The sequence below is a fragment of the Enhydra lutris genome, unplaced genomic scaffold (assembly GCF_002288905.1).
Source record: "Enhydra lutris kenyoni isolate GAN:26980312 unplaced genomic scaffold, ASM228890v2 scaffoldscaffold91, whole genome shotgun sequence".
NCBI classification, from domain to species: Eukaryota; Metazoa; Chordata; class Mammalia; order Carnivora; family Mustelidae; genus Enhydra; species Enhydra lutris.
Window position 1 is genome coordinate 1,411,827 of NW_019154175.1, and position 24,311 is coordinate 1,436,137.

Sequence of the window (24,311 nt, forward strand, 5' to 3'; positions counted from 1 at the left end):
GTTTTTAAAAAATATTTTATTTATTTGACAGAGAGAGAGATCACAAGCAGGCAGAGAGGCAGGCAGAGAGAGAGAGAGAAGCAGGCTCCTTGCTGAGCAAAGAGCCCGATGTGGGACTCAATCCCAGGACCCTGGGACCACGACCTGAGCTGAAGGCAGAGGCTTATCCCTCTGAGCCACCCAGGTGCCCTGGAGTGTATATTTTAAGTAAAACATTTACTGTTATGAGTTAAAAAAGACTAGTGAATGTACTCTTCTAGGCTGAATTAAAATAAAATGTTTAAGGTTTAAAAAAAGTTTGGCTGGAGAAAAATAATAGTTTTTGCAAAACCTGTGTGATCCAAAATTAAGATGATATTCAGCGGCAAGAAGTATTGCAATTTCTCATAACCAGTTCCCAAGCAATAACATGTATGCCTTATTTAAGAAAGCGTCAAACAGAAATAGGCAAATCTGAAAGAATTTACCAAGTGTAATAAATTAGAGAATAAAATAACAATAAAAGAATTTATGGCTTACAAAGAGCTTCAAGTAGAAGTTTTTCCTCTATCAACGTCTCGGAGTTTATCAGCTCCCTCCTGACCTCTGTAAGATGGGACCAAAACTTGGTTTACATTTAACTTTTCAGGGACACATGACCTAAAAAGAATCATCCAGTATGATGCTGCCTGGTGGTCCTTCCTTATAGCAGTCCTTCTCATATAAGTGATCAGAACTGGGTCCAAGTGGCACAGAAGTAAGCATTATTACCCGAACACCATTTCCTGTCCAACAGATTTTCATCTTTCTCCAGTGATAAACAGGTGGACGTTCTTCTTGGACCGCAGCATCTGTGCGGCCCGCTCCGCGCCAACCACAGCAGCCAGCCTCTGGGCATCATACTTGGAGTAGAGGACAGTGCAAGTCCAGGTGGCTTCCTCTCCTCTGCTGGTGGCTCTCAGCATGTTACAGACTTCACTGTAGAAGTGGGGATATGTTGGCAGTTCATAGAAAATCAGGTTCCTGATCCCTTTAATGGTATACCTATTAGAAGGGGAAAGAGAAGAGTATCTACTTGAGAAAATGTATGGAAAAGCTACTTAAGGGGAGCCTGGGTGGCTCAGTGCGTTAAAGCCTCTGCCTTTGGCTCAGGTCATGATCCCAGGGTCCTGGGATCGAGCCCTGCATCGGGCTCTCTGCTCAGCGGGGAGCCTGCTTCCTCCTCTCTCTATGCCTGCCTCTCTGCCTACTTGTGATCTATGTCTGTCAAATAAATAAATAAAATCTTAAAAAAAAAAAAAAAAAAAAAAGAAAAGCTACTTAAAAGGGTTTGACAGGGGCAGAGCTCCCTCTTGCTGCTCCATCCTCCAGAAGGAAGACAACGGCACACACAACCAACAGACCAAAGGTTATTTTGAGTTGGAAGGACTTATTTTGTGACAATACATTTGAATTACTAATGTTTGGCTTAAGACCATGATAAAGTAAATTTTATCATGATCTGAGGTAGACTAGGACTGAAGATCTGTCACAGAAAGCTTAAAAAGCAAACATTTAACAACTTAACATTACCCTTAATATAATAGGCAAAACAGAAAGTTCTATAATGGAGAGGAGGTCAGACCCAGTACCTAAAATAAAATGCATAAACTGTAAATGCGTTCCCATCAGTCTTTTCTTGTCACTCTGTAGACATGTTAACTCCATGGCAGATGTCCCAAGTTCATCCATTTACAAAATCCCGCCTGAGGACCCATTAGGCATTACGGAAAAGCAATTAGTTTCAACAGCTTATGCACTTCCTTCCCTGCTGCAGTGTAGCACAGTGGTGGTGGGGGGTGGAGACCCTAGGGACACACCGTATGGTTCGGGTCAAGGTCAATTATTCCCTCTGAGGCCCCATAACAAAAGATTTTATAGTTGACAAGTTCTGATTTTTCCTGTTATAGCTCTCTCCTACACTGTGATGTAGACTCCCTTGGGAATTTTATTTTATTCACAGAGAATAAGCTTTCCTTGTCTTCTTATCTCATGGATCATCCTGACCTCTGTGATGATCCTCGTCTTCCAAACTAACTGCAAACCACTACTTGGTTCACCTTTAACATTATTATAAAAGAGAAATTCTAACAGCTAATGACTTGAAGAAACTGTTCTACCTCACTAGTTATCAAAATAAGCAAAAATAAACATGGAGGTCCGCTTCTGCTTAGTATAGAGTAAACTCAAGAGAATACTGCTTTTACACTACCAAGAAAAAGCCAGATAACCTATAAAAGCATTCCTTTTCTTGAGCCTAGACAGCTGATGTCACAAGGCAACCAAGTGAACTGATTCAATGGTGCACTGGTGAATGCTTAATAACTGGTTCTCACTGGGGAAGAGAGGGTGCTGATTTGAAGCAACTGCCAATTTCTGTGGTGTAAATACTCCTGCCATGGCCAATTTCAAGCGTCCAATGTCATGTTGCTGAACGCAGGAGTTGGGAAGAGACATGCAACCAGATCTCAAAAGCCAGACCACCACTGACTGAATTCTGAAGAGTGGCAAAGCCCTCTGCAGACAGACAGAAAACAAGAACTACTTTACTCTTAAAGGAGCACAGGAGGAAGAGAGCAGCTGCCAAAAAAGTGGGTAGCAAGAGTACAGCTATACTTTTAACAAATTCTGAAAGGGCAAGGGTGGGCCTATGTGACAGTTCAGAATCCCTGGGATTTGTGGGTGCTCCTTTAGCTCACACTCACTCATGAGTTCTTTTCCATAGGCCTCCACTGGGAGTCTTTGAGAGAGATGGGAGGCAAGGCAGAAGACATGAGAGATCCCTTTGGTGAAACCTCTCACTTCCCAGACCCATATCTATATGAAGCAAAACTCTGAAGTTGAGAGAGGGGAAAGGTTAATTGTTGGCAGCGTGGTAAATAAAGCAAGTCATCTGGGATGGTAAAACCCCACCTCATCCTTCCCCATCATAAGACTTCCACCAAGTAGAAAGTAACAGCAGACTACCCCTGGGGAAAGAGCACGAAATCCGCTCACCCAAAATCCTGCAGTAACATAAGCAGAGGTCTGCCACCACTGTGGGAGAAGAAGGAAACTCTTTCCTGCCAAGACCCCTTACAGATACCAGGCAGGGTTTGGCTGCCATGGAGTGTGCTACAGGAATGCTGAGAAGGCCCCCCCTCCACAGCCCAGAACGAACAGGGCCTGCCTAAAACCAAGCTGCACCAAGAGAACCCCAACCCCACCTCAAGTCTCACAGGGAGTAACAAGCAAGAGCAGCCTGCTGCTGGGGGAGGGGCTGAGTGGGGAGAGATCCCTCCTCTGGCACGGGGCTACAGACTTGGTGAAAGCTGAGAGAAGATCAGGACACTGAGAAAAGACCCTCTAGCACTCCAGTCCCCACACTAAGCCACTGTGTAGTAGATGAATTTGAAGTCTGTGGAGTGTGGAAGATTAGCTACAGTAATAACCAAATCCTGACTAGATTTACAACTCCTACATGAGTGGCCTGACAGAGTAAGACATGTGTCTGGGTTAAGTACTACTTATCTCAGCCTCTACATACAATAGACAATTATTAAAAAAACACAAAATTGAAAGAAAAAGACATTAAAAAACTGAGGTATCATTCTGACTATCAAGTCACCAGCAACAAGTGGGGTTTTGAAGAAATAGGCCAATGGAGTACAAATTATCAGGTGTGTGTATTTTGGGGAGGGGGAGACAAAATATGGGGAAGATGGTAGGAAGCAAATAAGCAGCAATGTATAGTAAATTTTTCACTGTGTACAGATTTTGAGCTAAAAGGTTTTCTTCCCCATAGTTATCCTAATGAAATAACAAGCAACGATGCCATCAACTATGCACATGGATATTCTTGGCACTGGTGCACATAATAGCAGAACAATTTTTTAAAAAAATCTATATACCCATTAAAAAGAAACTCGGCTAATTATATATCCATACAACACGATATAAACCAACAATATGTGCCAAGACACGGTGGAAAGTATATACAATATCCTCTATATAGAGTTTTAGCAAAGATATTTAACCTAAGTCCGTGATTCCCACTTCGCTGTACTTTGAATCACCTGTCTGTGTAGATTAATTATCCATGCTTCATCCCCACCCCCAGACACAGGGATTTAATTGGCACTGGGATATGACCTGGGTATCTGAATCTTCAAAAGCTCCCCAAGGGGATTCCAATGTATATAGCAAAGTTTGAGAACCACTGATCTAAATAGTAATAATAAAAAAAATTAGACAATCCAGATTCTGGGATATTCTAGAGGAAACTGGACTGAACTCCTAAAAAAAATGTCAAAGAAAGAAAAAGGCAAGAGAATTATTCTAGGTCAAGGTTTCTTAACCTCAGCACTACTGACATATCGAGCCAGGTAATTCTCCGTTGCAGGGCTATCCTGTGCACTCCAGGATGCCTAGAAGCATCCTTGCCTCACCCTACTAGAACCACTAGACCACTAGAATAACCCTCCAGGCTTGACAACCAAAAATGTCTCCAGAAAAACTGCCCTCAGCTGCGAACTACTAAAATAGACTAAAGAAACATTAACCAAATGTAATGTATGATCCTTAACTGAATCCTGGATTAGGGGATGAAACAGCTATAATGGTCAATGCAGAGACAACCAGGAAAATGTGAACACAACTATACATATCAGATGATACTACTACAGTGATAACAGGTGCTATGATAATGGTATTGCAGTTAGATAAAAGTTAGGAACTACACACTGAAAGATTTAGGGGTTCGGTGTCATGAAGCCTCCTTCAGTTTACTTACAAATGGTTCACAGGAAGGAAAAATAAGATGTGAATGGACAGAAAGAAGGAAAGAAAGATAGAACAAGGGTACGTGCAAATGTGGCAAAATGCTAGCAGCTGGTGAAGTCCAAGTGAAAGGAGTTATAGATGTTCACTATTAGTCTTACAATTTCCTTTGAAATGAAGCCTTTCCAAATAAAAAGCTGGGGAAAAGGAGGATATGACATGGCTATATATATCAACTTTAAAATGGACCCATGATAGACACATATATATGCCAAAGTGTTAACATATTAAAACTGTTTTCAGGGGCTGCCTGGGTTAAGCCTCTGCCTTCAGCTCAGGTCATGATCTCAGGGTCCTGGGATCGAGTCCCACATCGGGCTCTCTGCTAGGCAGGGAGCCTGCTTCCTCCTCCCTCTCTCTCTCTCTCTCCTTCTCTGCCTACTTGTGATCTCTCTCTGTCAAATAAATAAAAAATCTTAAAAAACAAAACAAAACAAAAAACTGTTTTCAATAAGCACTTAAAACATATAAAAGAAAAAAATCCCAGTAAGTACAGTGTGATCCCAATTTAGTATCTTTAAAAAAAAAGCCTGTGTGTCTGTGTGCATATGTACATGTGCACATACTTTTTGCATAAAAAAAGGAAATACACTAAAATGGGTATTAATATCAGAGCAGTGAGATTCCATTTTCTTTTTTTTAACCTAGATTTTCCAAGTTCTCTAAAATAATTGTGTAATACTCTTAGAGTACTTACAAAACAAAACAAAACAAAACAACAAAACCAATTCTGGTAAGTGTTATAATTAAAAACCAAGAAAATCTCTGTCTTAACGCTCCCATAGCAGAGACTAGATATCTCCTGCTAATAGTGAACGTGACGAGGACTTTTTCAGAGGGTCAGTTAGTGTTGATTCTCCAGTCTTCAGCACCTTTTCCCCTACCTTCCTCCTCCCTTAGTTTAAGCTTTGAGTCTTCAGTGACCCCTACAAATATGACCGAGGGGCGCCTGGGTGCTTAGTCGGTTGAGTGTCCAACTCTAGCTTTCAGCTCAGATCATGATCTCCAGGGTCTTGGAATTGTGCACCCCCCACAGGGCTCCATGCTCAGCACAGAGTCTGCTTGTCCCTCTCTCCCTTTCCCTCTGCTCCTCCCTTTGCTCGCACTCTCTCAAAAAATTAATAAATAAAATCTTTAAAAACAAAACACAAATATGACCAAATATGGATGTCCTCAGACTAAGGACATAGGACAGGCCAGATGTCTACCTCACCTGCCAACTGTGAAAGATAAATGAGGCACCCACAACTGATTTGAAAGGCGAGCTCCTCCACCTTGTCTACAGAGATGGCCTGCTACTTTCAGAACTGGGATTCTGAAATCTGGGATTCTGAATCTGAATTTTGAATTCAGAATTTCAGATCCTGAAATTCTGGGATTACCACGAGGGCCGGGGGTACTCAGAACACGCCAGCAGCCTTTTCCAAACCCATAAATCCCACCTCCAGAGTTTCTGACTTGACCCCTGGATGAGAACCCTCCTGCTGTGACAATGCAGGGACAATGTGTGGGGAAAGAGCTGTGAAGCGTCCCAACCTCAAGCAGACCATCATGACCAAGGGCCTGTCCAATCTTAATTCTACTGGTTTCATCCCCCAATCCCACAAAACATGACGAATCTTCATGCTGAAAATGTTTTGCTAGCTTGCAAATCAGCAATGATATTTCTAACACTGCCTACTTCCACAGAGAATATAAGTAACGAATTTCAGAGCTGGATATTTAAGCTTTACATGTACCTCTCAGAGAGGCACTGCAGATAAAAGCACCTATGAGCACCTTGGTGACCTCTCAAGCAAAAAAATCTATAGTTGGAAACTCTGAGATAATTAGCAGTCGCAGAACACTGAAGCACGTTATTTCTATTCATTTTAAATACAGAATATACCAATTAACCTGGCCCAGCATAGAAAATAGGTGGTACATGCTAAGTTTGTCTTTTAGTGATTTGGGGGCAAAAGAATTTGGTAAATTCAGTGACGTAAGACAGGGGACTGTCCTGCCTACTTGAGACATCTTGCCCTCTCCTTGAAAAGCTGCTCTTTGAGAGCAGTCTTCATCCCAGCCTAATTCATACTTGCTATAAACAATCACACTGGGAAGTTTTCCAATCCATCCACTTCACTTAAAAGCCTTGCTTTCATGTATCAGGCTGACAGAAAACGAAGGGCTCTTAAAACCTGCTGAGTGCAAACTTCCCCCAAATATCACTTCCCAACATGAATGAAAACAACAACTTATTGGAACAAAGCAAACAATGATGCCAACAAGCAGGCATTCATTAACTCTCTTTGGCCAAGCAGCCCTGTGTAGACGGCCAACAGTGGAGCCCAGGAAACACAAGTGCAGCCATTTCTCATCTCTCCACTCTTGGATCACCCAGTTGGCAGAACAGCCAAGGAGGTCATATCATGTCAGCCTCCTCTGCTGTGGCAGGCTGTTGCATTCCTCCCTCCCCATCTTGGTAACAAGAGCATGTCTTAGGGAGCACATCCTAACATCAACATAAACTAAAAGGCAAAGCAGTGCCAACATGCATCATCGAATATCCTCCAAAGCCTGAAAGATTTCTGGCTTTGGTGTCTGGGGTTCTCTGAAAAAAATGTGCCACTCAGTAGTATATATGACTGAGAGTTAAACAATAAAGGCAAAACATCAATTCACTGAACATTACTGCACATCAGGAAGGAAAAGGTAATAGGATGCAACTTCCATCTCTCTACAGGTTAAGGGTTTAAAAAGGGCTTTTTCATTTGGCAGCAGAGACACACTTGGCAAAACAATAAAATACCTGACTTCTGGGGGCACAAGTGGCTGCAAATAGTAACAGAAGGCTCGATATTACTAACGCTCTAATTAGAATTTGTTTTTAAAAAGCAAATCTAATTTGTCAAAATCACATAATGGGGAAGCTAAGCAAATACTGAAATCATTAAATATTCAACCCTAAGCCCCTCACCTTTTGCCTCCCCCAAACAAGGGGCCCCTCGGTCCTGGTCTCCTGGTAAGGAAGGGTGTGTGCACCTCCTCAAGACATACCGTAACTCCCTGAACATGAACCTTGTGCTCAGCCTCTGAGTCCACAGACCACACAGCCCCTGATACTGTGTCTGTGCTTCCATGACAGTTCCCTCTCCTTCCTAGACTCACTTCAGTTGTGCCTACCTCAAAGTGTTCAACTCAGTAATGTCTTTCTTGAGGTGTAAAACCACAACTACATGAAGTATCCCAAGTGTGGACACACTCCAGACCTACACACAGATTACACTATAGTCACTCCTTTGTCCCTACCTTTTCCAACAATACCCATTTTGGGAAGAGCCCAACCAACCAAGTAGAGTCTATCCAGTTCCAAAACCCTCTGGCTTCTCCACAGAAAGTAGAATTAAAGAGGATCTTACGGCACCACCAAGCCTGCCATGTACTCAAAAGCAGGCCATGATTTGCACGGTTCTCCCCTCCTGAGAGGAGGCTCCAAACCCAGCACTGCTTTACCTTTTGTAGAAATGGAAGCGCTCTGTGAGGAGCAAGAATTGCTTCTCTCCTTGAAGGAAGAAGTGTCTGGCCCTGGAGATACCGGACTTCTGAGTGTACTCGCAGATGTGGGTGAAATTCAGTTCCTCCTTCTTGAAGTAATTCCGGAGCCGCACAAAGTCAAAGTAGGAGGGGACATAGATGAGTGTGTGAGACATTATGGCATCACGATACTGAGGCAAAATCTTGTTCACAAAAAAGTTAAACCTGATTTGGAAAAGCAAAGGGCAAACTCAATGATTTGGAGATTAGCCCACAATGTCACCACTAACTAGGTTACCCTGGGCAAGTCACAATCTCCTTCTACTTTCCCCAAAGAGGCCAATCTGATGTCATCACGAAGAGATTATGGAAGGATAAAAAAATACGTGCTAACTCAATTCTGTTAATAAATAGATGTGATGTCAGTGTATCCCAGAGAATTATTCTAGAAATAGATAAGCACACTACTCATTCATTCATTCATCCATCCATCCATCCCATGGTCAATCAATCACAAATAATTACTGAACACCTCCCACACGCAAAGCATCTTTCTCCTACCATGGGTCTCCCAATGAAACACAATGAAGAGACAGGGAAAATACAGAGATTATTAGAAATACTGGAACCTTGGTATTTGTGGGAGGCAAAAGGTGAAGAGCTTAGAGTTGAATATTTAAAGGTTTTAGTGTTTGCTCCCGGGCATTAGTTCTTGCCCTGAAGGCCTTATAATTAAATTGTTGACGTGGAACATGTAGCAGCATTAAACAGTGTAATGTAATTAAGAAATGCCATGATCTTGTGGGAAGAACCCCTGATTTACAGTACTAATGTTGCCACTAACTAGCTAGGAGAACTAGGACCTCTCCAGGCTTCGGTTTCCTCCTCTGTCAATATGACTGGGTTCAATGATCTCTTATCATTTGGTAAACAGTAGTCAGTAAAGTCAACATGGAATCCAATTCTAAATTCATATGCCACAACTAAATCCCTCTCTGTGACCCCCAGGTGTCTAATGGGACTAGGCAGGGATAGGTACCTGGCATCAATCACTGAAGCTAGGTTTTCAGCTTCCAACCTCTGGAAGACATGTGGAAGCTGCACCAGGACTTGGCTGATGGAGCCTGTCATTGGGACATTCCTCACAGCCACCTGTCAGGAGTCAATGAGAGTGTTAGGAAGCGAGCCATCCTCCGCTTACGCCTCGTGACCCAAAAAGTACACAATGCTTCATGAAGATCCAAAGAAACGAGGAGAAAACCCACCTGGCCTTGCAGATTGACACAGTACTTGTTGAACACGGAGTTGACCTGGGCATCCTGCAGGGCCCCAAAAAGCAGTGTCTGGCGATAGTACTTAGACCAATTATTGAGGCTCCACATCCTCACTCGAGAGAAGTCTACCCCATGTGAATCCAAGGGCAGCAAGTTCATGTGGTTCATCAAATGCTTTGAGTAGAAATAACACTACCATTCATTTTTACTGACGATGTACCTGTTGGGCACACTAAGCATTTTACAAGTCTGTCATCTTACTAACCCCATGGAGTATGTACAGCCAAATTCCAAATTACACCAGAAAAATCAAGGCTCAGGTGGGTGTGAATTGCCTGCTTAGGTGAACACCCCTGGACAGGAAGGTAACCTAAAACTGGCTACCTCTTAGACCTTTCAAAACGAATCAAAATGGTACCTACAGGAATATTCCTTTGAAAGAACTTCTGAAATGCTATCCTAGTCACTCTATGGGTTCCTCAGTCCCAGACTGAGGAAAAGAAAGGAAAGGAAAAGACATGGAAAACAGAGCTGGTGTTCTTCACTGACCTGGTTCTCAAAACATTAGGATATCCCCAGAGCCAGTACATGTGCCTTTCCCTCAAATTACAGAATATGACTCAACCATCAACATGCTTTTTCTATCTTAATTATATTATATACATATAAGATATATATTAAAGAATAGCAAGTACTAAAGGATCCTCTTTATTTGCCCCAACCTTCCTGGGTCCCTACAAGCTCTGGGACTGTAGAAGTTAGTTCTCAAATACTTTAAAAAAACCAAACCTATGGTTCTATGACAAGGATTGTTCCAAAGCACAGCTGTTCAATCCTAAAATGTACAACACTGCAGAGTATGTGGGGAAGGAGGAAAAAAAATTACAGCCACAAGCTACACTAAGAGGCTAAGGACATACTACATTTCTCTGTAAGATACGATCACACATTAAGAAATCCTGAGCAATGTTTTCCCATTTCCACGGAAGGCCAAAGAGAAGAAAGGAGCATAAACTGTAGGAGGAATTATATTAGGTAAAGACATTCCTGGTCAGGAGGAACCAATCTACCAACCAGCCACACTGAAGTGGTCTATTAGCAGAGATGACCTTAAAGGGGAAGAAACCTTTTCTGGAGATCTGAAATACTGGTAAAAATTTTTGCTTCTCTGCATAATTATTGTCAACCTGTGGGTAGAAGAGGGCATAAGGGCGTTTTCAAATTGGAAAATATAAAATATTCCCATTTGCAAACTGAGTATTCATTTGGCATTAAATAACCCTTTAAGACTTAAATTACTGAGCTGCTTCTCTCTCTAAATGTGAATGACCATCATTACCAGGACGTGCTCCCAGTTCTGCATCAGGTAAATGTCAGCTTGATCAATGATGAGTAGTTCAATAGAACACAGAAAGTCAAAATCTCTCTTCTTCTCTCCTTCTGCACCAATGATGGTCCTCAAGCCCAGCGGGGAGGCAATGAGGATGTCAGAGGAGTAAAAGGGGGCATAGAGGCGGATGCTTCTCTGAAGTATTGCCACTCCTGCAGGAAACAGCCAAGTACACACCCGTTGATTAGTTCCTGCCGGGCCATTAGCTTCCACTCACTCACGGAGCATGTTGTACCTTCACATCTTTCCCCTTAGTACATGACCGTGCTCCAGTTGGTTTCCTTCCTAAAATAATCATCCCCCTTTGCCTCTGTGGTCCTGTCTAGCTCTCATTCTCTTCCTTTTGGCTCAAACTTTTCCAAAGAATGGTCACCCACCATTTAGAAATTTCCCACTCATTCCTCAGTGCATCACAGTCTGGCTTGATTCTCAGGACTCCACTGAAAGGACTCCTGCCAAGGTCACCAATTTAAGGATACTCACAAATGCATAAAGAAATATATTGAGCACATCCTCCTTGAAATAGTCTTTTCCTCACTGGTGGTTTCCATTTCTTTAACACTCACTTCTGTTTCTAACCCTGACGCAGACTATAGCTATCTTTCAGGATCTAAACTGCTCTTCCACAAGTCCCTGATTCAGCTAAGCTCTAAGTTCTACTCACATCCTATATAAGTCTATGGTAATAAATGGATAAATTTATTCACTAACCACGGCTGTAACATCGCCTCCACAAAGATCTGTATTTCCAGCCCACATCTGTCTCCTAAGCCCAAAATTGACCTATCAGCAGTTTGCAGGACACCTGCATGTTTAAAACATCTACTCTTGTCCCTTTGCACCTGACACTCCAGCCATGCTGGATCTTAGATCTTAGGTCGTGCTCAGCTTATTCAACCTGATGCCTCTGCATGTGCGGTTTCCTGTCTGAACCCTTTTCCTCCATTCTGACCACCCCTCTTTGTAACAGACTAAACCCTAATCAGGTCTCAACTTTCCATAAATGGCGCTGCCACCAGGACACCTTCCCTAACTATCCTGTCCCTGTTTTGAGTACAGAAATTGCTTTAAACACTCCCAGATCATCACTGCATCCTCTAATCGGCACTTATCATTCTGTACTGTTTTCCCATTAGGCTGGATTTCCTTAACAGCAGGAAGCATAACTTTTATTTCTGTATCCTCAGCTTCTTAGCAGTACCTGGCACACATTAGATGCTTAATAAATGTTTTCCAAATGAGCCTGTGACTAAAAGACATTTTCCCAAAACTTTACTCTATCAATATACAACCAACCAAGTATACAGGAGTTGAATAAGAGACAAGCAAAGATGTGACAAGTTGGGTGGCACTTGTGAGTGGAGACAACTCAGGGGCAGGCATTCTACATGGCCGGTAGGAGGGAGGTCCACCATTATACATAGATACTGTCTACTCAACCTCCCCAGTGACCCACTCAGCCCCTGTCACTTCCAACTCCCCCTGTAGAAGCAGCTACTAGCTACGGGTATGCAAGGACACTTCTGCCGTCAATGCGCATGTGTCTTTACATACAGCTTCAGAGATGATCCACCCTGAGCCAAGTGTCCACCCCATCAGCCAAGCAAGACTCTCTCCCCTGGCAGACACCGTGTCCCAAATACACCCCGGTCCGGTTAGGAGGATATCTCACCCCACTGAGAATGCCTAATTCCAGGCTTCTAGCTTGCGGCCATGTGAACCTCACACTATAGATCCCTCAGAGTTTGAGTTCTGACGGAAGGAATTACCGATCCGAAAGTGATCATCGATGTTGCCGACAAACACAGCTTCGTAATCCTCAGGCCTCTTGAGGTTGGGTGGTCTCTCCTCGGGATCTGAGCCATACTCTCCCTTAAACCTCTTTTTGTTGCTCACAATTATTTTCTTCTTGCTGTCACCCTCGAGGAGGCTGATGAAGAGCTGTACCACTCGCAGAGCAGCTTCCCGGAAGGGCACCACTATTAGCACCTGGGGAAGAAGCCTCGATGAGCCCAGGGGAAGGACTGACAGCTGCAGGTCAGCCTGCTGAGAACATGGAGCTAAATAACTCTTCATAGAGCAGCAGGCCCCAAAAGGGCTCACATCTCAGTCACCCCCTTTGCACAGGACCTGGCTCAGTACTAGAAGTTCAGCACCTCTCATACCCAGCACCATGTCCTATGGACTTTAATCTCATGACCCCACAGGAGGCAACTCTCAACCAGAATGTGGAAATATCTTTCAGGATATTTGACAGGTGTCCACTATCAAAAATCCAATATAAACATAAAAGCGGCATGAAATGTTACTCGTTTCTGTCTCCCACAGAATTTAGTACAGTATTTTTATGCATAAGCCCCAAGAGATAAATATATGCTAAATAAATAAATAAATAAATTAGGGAAAATTTTAAAAAATAAAACAAAAAGTAAATGAATTAGCTATAGTAAATTGAGAACAAATAAAGCTGGTAGTGAAAAGACAGGATTAAGCTGGTAAGAAAAAGAAAGGATTAATGCATCACTACTTTTCTAGTATGTTCCCTAGCACATTTTTCAGAAATGATGAGAAAGCATTTCTGAAATAAGATCATATCTCAATGGGAAATGTAGGACTCAGTTTTCCAAACATTTCCAAAAATGCTTGAAGTTACAACTGGTGAAAATGAAAATAGAATATGCTTAACAATGATAAATTTCTAACTACCCTTCTACAAATATCAACAATGCAAAAAACCTCTGTCAGATTCCACAATTCACCAAATTCTAAATGTGCTTCAAGGATAATCTGACTTATTCTTTTCTACAACTCTAAATGGAAACAGATAACTTACAATCCTTATGTTCAAGACTCTGAGATAGTTTCCCAGAAAGCAAACCAGCACAGCTGGAGGCGTGCAGTGAGTCAGCCTGGTATAGTGCATCACTGAGGGCCCAAGACTGAAGAGGACCAAGTTATTGTCCCAGCTCCAACAAAATGTCTAGGCTTTGTGTTCCCCAGCTATCACATAGGGGGCTGGACCAAGAAATGTCTAAAAGCCACAACAGTACTAAACCCTAGAAGCCTATTAGACTTCTTCAATAGAGAGGGATACAGGCTAAGGGGGAATGGGGAAAGGACAACACAAAATGCAGCCACATGAACATGAATAATGCGGGCACAATTAAAAGACATTTTCTACCAAAGCTCCAAACCCATTGGAATTAAGCTTATAAGCCCAAATAAATGTAATCATCACTTTAATCAATAGTTAACTGTATCATGGAAAAACGGGAATTTCTGTTTTCCAAGGTTTACTTACGTGTGTGGCTCAGTAAAGAGAACCTTTGGCTCTATTCCCACCTCTGCTATTCCTTCCCTGGGGCTCTTTAGCAAGGTCCTCTACGAATCTGGGTCTCTGTCCATAGCTGTAATATTTAGGGATTGGATAAAAGGCTTGCTAAGGTTCCACCCATTTCTGACAACCAACAAGAAGAGATTTACAACAGAGCTGTCATTTATGTATGTTCAGGGTTATCTTTAAACAGCGTTATCACAGAGGTACCTCTGATTCACAAGCTTCCGATTCCACGGTTAGAAACAGTCCACTGAGCTGTCTGTTGCACTGCTCTGGCACTACCTGGCCCATCTAACCTGCTCACTCTTAGACTCATTCATTATTCCAGTATTTGTATCATTAAAATACCTGAGTACCTGCCAAGTGCCAGGCACCTATATGGCAGTGACTTGCAGCCTCCTTCTGGAGGACAAAGCTCTCCTGCTGCCACTCACCTTGGGCCTCGTTAGCCCTTGGTCTCTGAAGTCATCATCGTTACCCACCCCAAGTTTCTGGCTGCGGCGTCTGCTATTGTTACCAAGCACCTGGGCATTGGCTTTGAGGACATGATTTATTACATGTAGGCAGTACACGTGGCGGATCTCTTCCCCATTCTTCAGGGCGGTCCTTTCTGGGTAGAACAGGTCCCGGTAAGAATTCATAATTAAGAAGAGCTCTTTCTGGAGGGGTGTGAAGGGGCCACTTGATTTGGGGGAACCAGAGAGGAACTGGCTGTTGGTCTTGGTCCAGGTGGATTCCAGAGGCTTCTGGAGATGAAGTGACTTTAAATCAATGTCCTTTGAAGGTTTAAATGTTTCCAACTTCTGGAACTTGGATGAAAAGACAAGCTGGCCCAATACTGGCCACTAGGAAAAAGACAGATCCAGACCTAAGTTAGAAATGCATTATAATACATTGCATTCACACAGTAATTTCTAATTTACTAAGCTGTCTGTGATTTATGAGATCACCTAATTTAATCCTCACCAACAACCCTGCAAGGTAGACAATATAATGCTCATCTTACAGTTTAGGAAAGCAAAGGTTCAGAGAGATTATAGGATTCAGACAATCTTGATGACCCAGGAGAGAAGAGAGCTGAGAGCTAGGGCCCAAGGTTTCTGACTTCCAACCTGAGCTCTTCACTGTGTCAGTGTGTCCCAAACTATTTTGTGGATTGTGTTCTAGGATATCAAAATTCGTTCTAGGAAAAAAAAGGGCTCCACAGTCAATAACTTTAGTAAACATCATAAAAACTAATCCCCCTCAGGGAGAATCACAATGTATTTTAGATACAAAAGGTTCTGATGAGTCCTATGATAAGAGCTCTATTTTACCGCATTTCTCAAGTTTTCCAAATTTACTTGGGCATGGAATACATTTTTTGAGATACAGCTATTAAAATCATAAAGTATGTTTTTGTGAAATACCAGTTTGGGAATTTTTGTGTTCTAACAAAATTGCTTATCTCAGGAGGGAAAAAAAGGATGATCTCAGCAGTAAAAAGAAATGAACTATTGATATGCCCCCAAGAACTGGGGGTGGATCTCCAGGGAATTATGACTTTGGTGGTGGATAAGGGGAACCTCCACCTGATAAAACAGTTATAGAACTAAACACACACAAGAGGAGGAGCAAAACTGAGGAAAGCTGAATAAGACAGAAAGGTGTATCAATGTCAATTTCCTGGCCCTGATACTGCAGCATAGTTTCACCAAGATGCTACCATTGGGGGGAAACTAGGCAAAGGGCATAAGGGACGTCTTTGTGTTATTACTTAAAAATTCAGCTATAATTTTTATTTTAATAAAATTTTCAATTAAAAAAGGATGACCAACTCTTAAAAATAGGACCTGCTGGTAAAAACCAAAAAACACAAAGAAGCAAAAACGGCACATCTAAGTAACTTAGTTGTGAACCTATCTCAGATATTTCAGACAAACTAAAGCAGCAATAGCTACTGTTTTACTCAATACTTTCTATGTATCAGTCAGTAAACTAAATCACTTCATTTTGAGGTAAGCATTACTGCCCCCTTTGAACAAATGAGAACAAGATTAAAAAAGGTAGATTAACTTGCCTTGGGTCACGTAAACAGCACCTCTCAGATGCTGGTCTAAACCCTGGTGTACCGGTCTCCAAGCCATTCTTCCCTGGCTCCCACACTCCAGCTTCCCACGGCCTTTCCTGGCTACAACTGTGCCCCTCTAGGCTCTTCTGGCTTTCCTATGCTGTGCTCCCCTATCAACTCACCTACCACCGGTGGCTATCACACATTCAAGGAGACTGCTGAAACCCAATGCCATTGCTTTTTGTGGAGCTTCACTTTGTTTGTGATGGGGATGACCAAGCAATACTTACTTTCAGCTGGTGAGTAGTTTTGGGATTTGTGGCAACAGCTTGAATTTCTTCTTCCTTCAGTTCTTTGTTCACATGTTGTAGAAATGGATCTAATACAGAAATCAAGAATATCAGAACACTTTTGGTCTTCCCTCTAAATGAAACACTCTTTTTCACAATGTTAACTCATCCTTCCTCCCATCTACTTTCCCCATCCTCTCTCCGAGCTCAAAGGTTTCTAACAGGTTCTTTTTCCTAAAGCATTTCTCTAATCACATTACTTCTCAGCTCAAAACCCTTGAAGAAACTTCTGTGTTTGAAATTTGGGGCACTCTAGGATGTATACTTCCAATCAACCTCTCAAATGTAATTTTTCAATTATATGGCCCTCAAATTCTTCTGCCTCTGTGGATTTCCTTCCTTCATTTAAAAATTCTATCCTTCCCTTCACCTCATTTTTCTATGTCCAAATACTATCAGTTTAATGTTATCTCCTGACCTATAATAAATATTTCTGTGGAGCCCGCTCTGCCAGGCACAGTGCTGACTCCACTAAAGGCTATCCCCGGATCCCTCCAAACAGTTCTCCATCCTGCCCCCACCCACCCACTGCAGCACTATAAGATCCCTGAGAGCAGGTTCCATGCCTGAATGCACTGCAGGACACACAGAAATGCTCAATACTCAACTAGGGTGAACGATGATCCAAATGGTAGCACCTGCACTCAGGGTTATCTTCAGTCCTTTGAACTGGCCACCCAACCCTCCTTCCAGTCCCTTCATTAAGGAGAGAAAAGTTAAATGGCCTACACAAGGATCCAAATGGTAAAACTTCAAATGCAGTGCACTTTGTACTAAACACCTAGGAGTGGACAACAGATTATAAGAATTCTAGGTGCTGATATACCTACACAGGCAAAACCACCAGAAGAATTTTAGGATAATCAAGTACTGTTTCCTCCATCGTTCTGATTTTTTAATTTCTTTTTTTTTTTAGAGAGGGAGGGAGGGAGAGAGAGAGTGTGAGGGGTGGGGAAGGGCAGAGGAAGAGGGAGAGAATCTGAAGCAGGCTCCATGCTCAGCAGCAGAGCCCAACACAGGCTCACACAATCTGAGATCATGACTTGAGCAGAAATCAACAATCAGACGCTTAACCAACTGAGCCACCCAGGCACCCCTCCTTGAAGGTTATTTAAGTTTTAATGGTTTGGAATGGCACTGGTGCCCAAATTCTACCTGCTACTTCTTCTCTAGCACAATAGCCAACAGAACCAAACAAATCAAATAAGGATTAAAATTTCAGCTTCATTAACCGTACAGCTAGGGTGAAGATGGACAATGGGGTCAAAAATAGTAGTAAGAATACAAAACAAGACTAACCTGACTTAGCCTCCAGGCACAGGCTGAGAAAGCGGACCTAAGAGAGCAGAGACCTGCCTACACCTACCATACAGAGGCAGGCCTTGTTCAAGTCACTGCAAATGGAAGAGAGGCATGACCAAGAGGCTCAGAGAGACTGAAGAGACAGATTGGAGCTTTCAGGCTTCAAAGGTGCTCCCTGGTAATGAGGACCAATGAAATTAGCCAGTCCTGGGGCGCCTGGGTGGCTCAGTGGGTTAAGCCTCTGCCTTCGGCTCAGATCATAATCTCAGGGTCCTGGGATCAAGCCCCGCATCAGGCTCTCTCCTCAGCAGGGAGCCTGCTTCCCCCTCTCTCTCTGCCTGCCTCTCTACCTACTTGTGATTTCTCTCTGTCAAATAAATAAATAAAATCTTTAAAAAAAAAAAAAAAAAAGAAAAGAAAAGAAATTAGCTAGTCCTGAGTCTTACAAATCTGGAAAAATTCCTATTGTAATAATAAAGAGCAAATGAAGGGTAGAAAGAAAAATGTAAAATATTTTTCTCCTATCTCTTCCTTCCCTGCTTGGGGAGAAAATCAGAAGTCTTCTCCTGACCCCAAATGTGGAAACATGAAGTGTGGGGAAATGGCCTTCCCTACTGTCACTCTCTGGTTATTTGTCCTACTAAATAACCTCCTGACCCCCAGCACAGCCTAACCACTGAACACCACAAAACAGCTCCGAGAATTATTTCTTCCCAGCTCTAGATATAGCTTCTAAACAGTTTCTATTGTTGCTCATTCCAGTCAGAGGAGATTTAATGCATATTAGCGCACAAGCCCCCACACTAATCACCTGGTGAATGCAAACACACACTGCTCTGACCTTGTGACACGTTCAGAGAGCATGTGCCTCCACTTTCCTCTTCAAGAAAATTGGCTTCCAGGCTGAAAAGTGACTCGTGTTTTGCATCTGTAAACTCCTCAAGGGATTCTTGTGATGTGCCAAGTGGCCCATCCCCACCTTTTCCTTCAGGGTCACCAGGTAAATCCGTACCTGTGATTTTGAGAAACACTATGTAAAATTATTCATGCACAAATATCATTATATTTCTGTGGACAAGTAAAATTTAATTCCTTAGCCTAAATCAACACTGATGTTCACTGCTATTATATTTACTTTTAAGCAAATTCAGGTGGAAGACTTAAGTTTCAAAATTAATGATGGTTGACCCAGGCTTAATTTTCTAGAAACTTATTTTACGATGATAATTAGACAAAGTACACTAAGAGGTACATGTAAGGATGTTCAAGGCACCAAAGATTATAAGAAATAAATGGAAAAATTGATTTCATCCTTTTCTATCAATGGAGTACTAAATTACCACATGTCATTTACAATGAAACTCCACATAATCAGGAAGCTAATATGAATCCATGATTATTAACATGAAAAAGATCTACTATTAAAGAAAAAGTTACAGAAGTGTATGAGCTCATTATGCACACACACACATCCATATATGTATATATATATGTATATTTATATGTAACATCCTTGCACTCACACGTGTATCCATAAAAAGTAAGTAATGGAAGGTTATATAAAATGTTCAAGGTGTTCATCCCAAGGTGGTGGAGATATAGGTTAACTACACTACCCTCTTAAATTTTTATAGTAAGTATATATCACTTTTATAATTAAAAAAAAAAAAACTTTTCACTTCTAAAAATCTAAAACAGGAAATAGAAAACAAAACAAAAAAACCCTAAGTCTGAGGCAATGAACTTTTATCCCAGTAAAACTGATGAATTAAAATACTAAGAATGATATATCACACCTTAAAGTATAGAGAAAAAATACAGCTGCAAGGAAAACAGGCATTAAAATAGTAAGATAAAAATAATTACTCAGACACATTGACAATGAGATATGACTCCAGCAATATAAAGTCATGAATTACTAATACATGAACACCAATCAGTCACAAAAAACATGAGGAGCCAAAGAAGCCAGACACAAAAAGGTACATATTTTATGCTTCCATTTATATAAATTTCTAGAACAGGCAAAATTAATCTTTAGTGAAAGAAAGCAGGTCAGTGGTTGCCTCATGCCAGGGGGGAAACTGACTATAAAAGGACAAGAAGACACCTTCTGGCAGTACTGGAAATGTTCTGAATCTTGATTTCAGTGATAACAACATAGATGTATGTGTCAAACTCATTGAATTGTATACTTAAAACAGGTACACTTCATTGCATGTAAATAATACCTCTATAAAGTTAGTTTTAAAGTTAAAAGAAAAAAGTCCCCAAGAAGTCCGAGTGAGATACAGTTCCTTTAAGCGTTCAATCTCAGCTGTTCTCTGAAGCTCACCTCCCCCCATTTACTCTGGCAACCAGGTGGAATCTCTTCAATGTCTTACAACTAGCTATTCCATACAAATCTGCTGTTGAAAATTTTTGTATATTTTGTCTGTCTTCCATTAAACTTGGTTTCTCTAAGGAAAGGACAGTGATCTCTTTAACTGAGACTGTCCCGGAAACAGCATTATGTTCCCTTCTCTCTGGATCAATTACCTACGATTGATGAAGTCCTGGAAATCATAAGCAAAAATATTACTTCTGTATTTGTCTGGCCATAGGGTCTGGTTTCATCAGATTCTCAAAGATATCACTGAACCAACAAGGTTAAGAGTCTCTGCTTTGGATGCATGTGCTTTCCTCCAACTCACACAGTATAGGGCACTGTGCTCACAGGAAAATCTGTTCTGACAAAGATGATGAGCCCACACCAAAGACACTTACTCTCCTGCACTTTGGTAGACTCTCCTGTCGTCTCTTTCTCCACACTGACATCACTATCACCATCTTCACTGTTCATTTCCACCTCATCTACAGCACTGTCTTCTTCTTCGTCTTCCTCTTCTTCTTCATTCTCCTCCTCCTCCTCCTCATCTTCTTCTAAAGCATTCTTTAATGTGGCAAGGAGTTTGTGGTACCCAGAAACTTGTTCTGGTTCACTCTCTGCTTCACTTTCAGAACCTGAAGTATCTGAACTCTCTGACTAAAAGGAAAATGGGAAATTTGATTTCTTTTTAAAGATTTTACTTATTTATTTGAGAGAGAAAGAGAGAGCATGAGTGAGAGGAGGGGCAGAGAGAGAGGGAGAAGCAGACTCTCCACTGAGCAGGGAACTCTACATGGGGCTTGATTCCACGACCCTGGGATCCTAACCTGAGCCAAAGACAGATGCTTAACCAACTGAGCCACCCAAGCGCCTTGGAAAATGGGAAATTTTAAAACAGAAACGTATTATTCTTGTTTCTACCCTATGATTATCATGAGGCCAAAAATATAACTGGTTCGGATTTTCATAAATAAAAATTAGCTTTTCTGTAAATATACAATCTTATCTATTCAATGATGCCCAGCAACAAAGTTATTTTAAAAAGCTAGTCTAGTGAGATGCTTGAGTGGCTCAGTCAGTTAAGTGTCTGACTTTTGATTTTGGCTCAGGTTATGATCTCAGGGTCATGGGATCCAGCCCCAGGTTGGACTCTGTGCTCAGTGTGGAGCCTGCTTAAAATTCTCTCTCCCCCTCCCAACCCTGTGCATGCATGTGTCTTTCTCTCTCAAAAAAACAAAAAACAACCCTCCCAAAACAAAAAAAGCCAATCTAGCTATGATTCTAGAATATTTTCGTCTTCTTTGAACTGCTAATGTTCTATATGGGAAGAGTGGACTAAAAATAGGGCTTTTGGTTATAAGGAGATCTAATCTGTGTGTCAGATACTTTGCATGCTGAAAGGAGCAATAGGAAAACTGCAATACAACAAAAGAATGTAGGGTTTGTTTGTTTGTTTTCAGTTTGTTGTAATGAGTTAAGACCTTTGTTCAGTCTGCACTGTTTGTGGCTCCTTTTATGTTAAGTAAACAAGATACACCTTTAGGATTTACCAAGAGCCCCCTGGTAAGCCTCCTTGACAGGTTCTAATAGGCTAATCTCTCAGGAGAGTTTGAAACTCTGGTTACTATATTAGTTATCACAATAACAGACATCTGCATTCAACAGTAAGCAGTATTACTAAATAATAGCTTACATCTAAAATTGAAAGGAATGGAAATGTAGCCAGGCTTTATTACTGTTATATATAATCTTAAAATTAACAACAGAGAACCAACTATTATAAAAAAAGGTATAAGGTATTACCAGTTGATAAATCTGTGGTTTTGCCTCCTTTCCAGAAACCCTGAGAAGAAAGAGGTAATGTTAAACTCTAACTACTAGCATGTAGCAATTAATAAAAAAGTCTAATGATAACTTTAAATGAAAAAGGCAGGGCATTCCATTATAAATGCATTATAACTATAGTCATGTAAAAGCCACATATGCACTTGGACAGGGATTTTAAGAATATAACAAACTGGTAACTGACAAAGGAAAAGTTTAACAAGGTCACACGACAGAGTTAACTGGCTCTCATCAGAAAGAAGTATCACTTTAGCAAATAAAAGACATTTTCTAGCACATTTCTTAATTATAATGCATCTAATTGCTGATGAAGCGGCCCAAAGGGGAGTGGCAGGCGAGCACTAAGACCATAACTGAGAGTCTGGACACTTAGAGAAGACCCCACAATTACGGATACACAGGTTTCCTCATTTTAACTGGATAAAACAGCCATATCTGAGGGCCGAGACAATTCTTTAAAAACACACAAACACCCAAAAACAATCTTAGAAAACTGGCGGTACAAAAGCCAGCACCCCACCCCCGCAGGAGGCGTTCGGTCTAACTTGAAGCTAAGGGCTCAACAAAAGCAAGAGGACCCACAAAGAGCCCCATCTCGGGCGGGATGCCACCGGCATCCTCCCAAGCCCAGCGCGCTGGAGAAGGGCGGGAAGAGTGGTGAGCAGCCCCGTCCCGAATCCCAGGGAGACCGGCGGCCCCAACCCAGGAAAAGCCACGGGCACCGCTGGCCCCGGCAGTGTCCCTCCATACTTGTCATAGAATGGATGCTCCTCGCCAAAATCCCGAAGATGCTTCTTCTGCTTCTTAGTCAGGGTGGTGAGCAGCTCGCTCTGGCTCCGGCTCCCGCGTTTGCCCATAGCAAAAAGGTCAAGGTCTCCCACCTCCAAGAGACTAGTTTCCCACCACGAAGTCGTCTAGTCAACTCACTCACGCGGGTCGCTCACGGCGCTTCGCGACGTAACCAGGTTGCCATAAAGCAGAGCCGTTTTACGTCGTGCCTGTGCGACAGGTCTTAGAACTTCCTGGTCTCGATTCTGCTCTCTACTGAGGCTCTTTGGAAGCGCATGCACGCGTGTCTCTTCGTTCTCTGAGGTGCGGAACGTCGGAGGGCAAGCTTGGGGCTTCCGGGGTGCGTAGACGGGTGGGCGTTCTTTGTGCTTCCGTTTGTGTGTTGGGAATTCTCCCGCGTAAACGTGCCGTCGTGGGGTTGGTGGAATGCCCCCACTTTATTTTGTGATATAATAAAAATACCAGCCAATATTTAAGGGTGCTGACACATCTCACTTCATTGTCCCACACAAAGAGGTCCTGTTCATAAGCTCAGTATTGCAGAAGAGGAAGCTGATGCTTAGAAAACATTGCACACTAAAAAAAGAAAGAAAGAAAGAAAGAAAAAACAAAAGGGGAAAAAAAAAAGGAAAACGTTACACACTAGCCAAGAGAGGATGGGAAACCTTGATGCCACCACAGGCTTTCACCTGCTAGGGTGGGTCACCTGCGTGTGCTATATCAAGAACGGGGACACAAGGCTGAGATACCCGCTCTCACCGCACCCCGTCATTTTCTGAAAGTAATAGAAGACCCCCTAGAAACAAATCTATTCCTACACTCATCAAGTTATAGGAGCAGGAACTCATGCAGAGAAGGAAAGTGACTTTACCCAAATCACCCAGAGAATAATAACTCAAGGTTAGAGAATGCCATAAAACTGAATTAAGTGTCTCAAAACTGCACTTGGGCAAAGGGGGATGGGAAAACTTTTTAAGGTGGTGTGACAGTTCCAGATCTTGCTGGTGGCAGTGGTTTCCCCTTGCATACCACTACCAAAATTAAACTGTACATTTAAAATTGGTGAATTTTAATGTACAGAAATAATGACCTCAACACATAAAGAGGAGAAAGCACAAAACAAAATTAGACTCAGTATTTCAGGGACATGCACAGGTGTGTGGGGCTTCTTGAGTCCACGAGATAAACACAGCGAATTTTTTCCCCTAATAATAGCATAATATCGTGTTCTATAAAAACAAAGTGCTAAATCAT

General features: G+C 42.1%; 1 protein-coding gene across 1 annotated transcript; it reads right to left on the minus strand.

The window, feature by feature from the left end:
- Positions 1–174: 174 nt before the first annotated feature.
- Positions 175–23,152, minus strand: LOC111162369 (digestive organ expansion factor homolog (zebrafish)). The gene is made up of 12 exons (XM_022526745.1): positions 23,019–23,152; positions 22,227–22,266; positions 20,822–21,080; positions 18,897–19,067; positions 16,694–16,782; positions 14,788–15,198; positions 12,786–13,005; positions 10,966–11,168; positions 9,618–9,800; positions 9,392–9,504; positions 8,332–8,577; positions 175–1,023 (listed from the first exon to the last, which is right to left on the minus strand). Exons 1-12 carry the CDS (start codon positions 23,123–23,125, stop codon positions 780–782), a joined length of 2,286 nt encoding a protein of 761 aa, XP_022382453.1. The 5' UTR covers positions 23,126–23,152; the 3' UTR covers positions 175–779.
- Between the last annotated feature and the right edge of the window lie 1,159 nt (positions 23,153–24,311).